The sequence below is a fragment of the Sinocyclocheilus rhinocerous genome, unplaced genomic scaffold (genome assembly GCF_001515625.1).
Source record: "Sinocyclocheilus rhinocerous isolate Xijiao unplaced genomic scaffold, SAMN03320098_v1.1 scaffold464, whole genome shotgun sequence".
Classification (NCBI taxonomy): Eukaryota; Metazoa; Chordata; class Actinopteri; order Cypriniformes; family Cyprinidae; genus Sinocyclocheilus; species Sinocyclocheilus rhinocerous.
Genome location: NW_015627918.1, coordinates 257,090 through 261,034, shown reverse-complemented (window position 1 = coordinate 261,034; position 3,945 = coordinate 257,090). Strand labels below are relative to the sequence as shown.

The window sequence follows — 3,945 nt, the reverse complement described above, 5'->3', positions numbered from 1 at the left end:
TAAATTATATATATATATATATATATATATATATATATATATATGTATTTTTTTAATCTTTCATTATTTATATACATGTATATAATTATATTTACAAATAAAGAAAATATTTTGTACATTATAATAAGATTTAATGTAAATTATTTATTCAATCGATAATGTTTCATTAATGTTTCAATCATTATGGATTAGTTGTTGAGTAATTAAAAATATTAACTGAACTGAAATTAACTACATATTTGAATAATTAAATTGAAAATAATTAAATGAACAGCTTTAACAAAATTTCCAAAAGGAATGGATTGGAATTGGTTTGATTAAGGAATTGATTATTTTTATTATAGATTAGTTGTTGAATAATTAAACAGAATCTAAATATTTAAATAATAATATTAATTAATATATAAATAATAAAAATTAAGTAAAAGTATTTATATTATAAATATTATTAATATCATTAAAAAAAACTACTATTATTATTATTATATAATTCATTATAATAATGAATTTAATAAATTGATTTGATCCATCAGGAATTGCCTGGCTAATGAAATTCATTGTGAGTTATTTTTTATTATCGATTAGTTGAGTAATGAAATTACTTTCTATTAACTGAATAATAATACTGAATTTACATATTGCGTTCCATATACATTCATATTAAATTACATTACATATTTGAATAATAAAAATAGAAATTAATTAACTTTATTCAACAGGAATTGACTGTACAATCCAATTCACGGTCAGTTTTTATTATTGATTAGTAATTGAATAAATGTTTGATTAACTGAATAAAAATTTTTTTATAAATTACATTTATTTAATCCTTTAGGAATTGAAAGGCCAATGAATTCATTGTCATTTATTTTTATTATTGATTATTTGAATAATTAACCTGGAATTAATAACACACTACATAATTAAATTTAAATAAACTGATTTTATCCATCAGGAATAGACTGGACAGTGAAACTCATGCCCTGCGTCTCAATGTTCATACTATCCATCCTAAATAGTATGTGATAGGTAGAGAGGTTTACAAAAAGGGGTTTGAGTTACAAATAATCAACATTTAACCTGGTAAAAAATATTTATTTAAAGTTATCAGTGTTATATTTCATCTGCAACAGCAATGTAAACTTTTATAAACATCCGTTTGGTTGTTAACCATGTTAACTACATTAACTAATTTTATACTAGCATAAAATATGAGCAGAGTTCTCGGCATGAAAGACCCGCGACTGGCAGATCAACGAGCTACTTCTTTTCTCTCCAGTACGGTAGGAAGTTAAATGAAATGCAATGTGGAAACTGTGACGATGATTGACAGGCCAGTTTACAGTGACAGGATGCATGTAATTATGTGACAGAGCGTCCGTTAAAGTTGTGTGATGTGATAGTATGTCCCAAAGCTTGCCTACTCTTCTACTACACACTCAAAAGTGTGTACTTTTTCTTCACCAAAAGAGTACATACTTTAAGAGCGTAGTATAAGTAGGCACATTGAGACGCAGCAATGGTAATTTATTTGTATGTGAGTGTCTCACCGTCCTCTGACAGCTGTTTGTCTTTGGTCTCCTGGTCCATCTGCTGACACCAGGCCTCCATGCGGTCCGTCTCGGCCTGCAAAAGCTTCTGGAACCAGCGTCCGTCCCTGAGGCACGCCGGGCCCCCAGGCTGCTCCACGGCCCCGTTCACGCTGCCGCTCCCAGCCTGCAGAGACGGGTCGGGTGGCGGGAGGCAGGAGGGGTCCAGGGCCGGTTCCAGCTTCTCCTGCAGCGAGGCGGAAGCGGCGCGCATCACATCCGCGCGGGGGGGTTTGTGAACGCTGACGCCGTCCAGAGACTGGTTGGGCGTCTTGTTCTCCAAAGGTTTACCGTCAGACTGCTCCTGGGATTCGGCCTCCGTCGTCTCCTGTCTAGACGCCATGCTAGTGAAGCGACTGAGTCTGGACACACAGAGAGAAGAGACACTGAGCCACACTCAAACTACACACTTCCATTAGCTTATGAATCCATTATGTGAAAATCAATCAGCTGGGGCCTGTACCATGAAGCCTGATTAGCTGGCTAGCCAGGTAAGTTTCAGTTTAGTTAGCACCAATCCTGGGCTTTAGGTACCATGAAAGTGGCTTGGCTTTTAGCTGCATTCATTGCCTTAGTAACTTACACTCCACAGCTAACCTGCTCTGGGGCAGGTTATGTTCTGGTTTAGAGATCTCAAACTGAAATTTGACCAATCAGCTTCAAGCAAAGTGACACATCTCTGACGCAATAAATATTATCAACTCTATAAACTAACTTTACAACTTTTACTTGCACTTATAAGGCAAGATGTTTTCTTTAAGTTTTCCTCTTTCATGGATAGATTGTTTCATTTTGTAAATGTGTTTAAATTCTTCATATTTAGGGCTGTCAATTAATTGTCTAAAAATAGTCACAGTTATTGCGATTAATTGTCTGTTTTAGGGCTTTGACGATTATGCTGACCATCACGATTACTTGTCTGTTTTTTATGGCTTTCATTATATAATTGTTTTAAGGGTTCAGTAAATAATTATGATGTTATTTTTTAATCTTTTTTTTTTTTAGTTATTATTTTGCAGTGTAAGAATTCCAAATTCTAAGAATCGGCCAATACCGATCCAACACCTGCGCTATTTTTTTTTTCTACACCACTACAGAATACCAATACTGTGTTTGTGGAACTAATGGTCACTCTTTTTTTAAACCCCTTGTTAAACATAATCCACTAAATACTCACTTCCTCATTACAGAGAAAAACTACTTTTGAATAAAAATATATAAGCTATGAAATTAAACTAGCTGACTGTATAATTTAGCAGCAAAAACAGTATCTTGAAAAATATCTTTGGTGCACATTATACAATTTAAACATGTTTATTCTGTTAACTATTTGTATTCTTACAAAATACATTCATGAAAATAAGATAGAAATCAAGAGAAAAATAAAAGCTTCTAATAATCTTTCTGTGTGCAAAACTTTGGTAATGTGAAACGCTTCAAACAGAGCGGCACACCGCTTTTATGCACATCTAGGGTGCAGAATGATGTGCTTGAAGCAACATGGAGTTGCAGCGCTTATGCACATCTAGGGTGCAGAATGATGTGCTTGAAGCAACATGGAGTTGCAGCGCTTATGCACATCTAGGGTGCAGAATAAAATATTCCGAATTCTACATAATTTTATATATATATATATATATATATATATATAGGTTTCATCATCATCATCATCATCATCAATAAATAGCTTTTTATCATTCATATTATTCATTTATTCAGTTTTGTACATCATTTTAGAAAAACCATATCACAAAAATGTAATTGTAAATATTAAAATTGACCATTAAACAATTATTAATATTTTTATAAAACTAAAAATACATTCTTATAAATATATATTTATTAAAATGTTATATTGTAAAATATCATGAATAAAAAAAGTTTTAAAACAGTTATTTATGTTTGTTATTATATAAATCGCTTATAAAAAAAAAACTAATTCAGAATTTTAAATAGATTTATAAATATCAATTTAACAAATATCAATAAAAATTCCCTAGTTTACATGTTGTTAGATATTGTCCATTTCATTGGTCTGTCTTAGAAAATAAAAAATGAACAGGAGGAGCAGAGACTGGGAATGCAGGCTGGGAGAAAGACAGACAGCTGGTGTGTGGGAGACAGCAAACTTAAAGAGAGACATGTAAATGAGAGCGATGGAAAGATATGAAAATAGACTGCAACGGAGAGCGCCAGGAAACAAAGCGAGTGGGAGATGCGCACAGAATCTCATTATCTCCTGCCGTCTGCACTGAATCATTATCTGGGAGTGTTTTCAGCTCCATACATGGCTGAGAAACTCCGTGTGTGTGTGTGTGTGTGTGTGTGTGTGTGTGTGTGTGTGTGAGAGATAGGG

The 3,945-nt window shown here is 32.9% G+C and overlaps 1 protein-coding gene across 1 annotated transcript in view; it reads right to left on the bottom strand.

Annotated features, from left to right (window-relative positions):
• LOC107737053 (disks large-associated protein 4-like) overlaps positions 1–3,945 on the bottom strand; it is a 163,577-nt gene that overhangs the window by 8,233 nt on the left and 151,399 nt on the right. Inside the window, exon 14 of the mRNA XM_016548457.1 lies at positions 1,551–1,951. Within this exon, the coding sequence (XP_016403943.1) occupies positions 1,551–1,951 (401 nt within the window). The remainder of the gene's footprint in view (positions 1–1,550; positions 1,952–3,945) is intronic.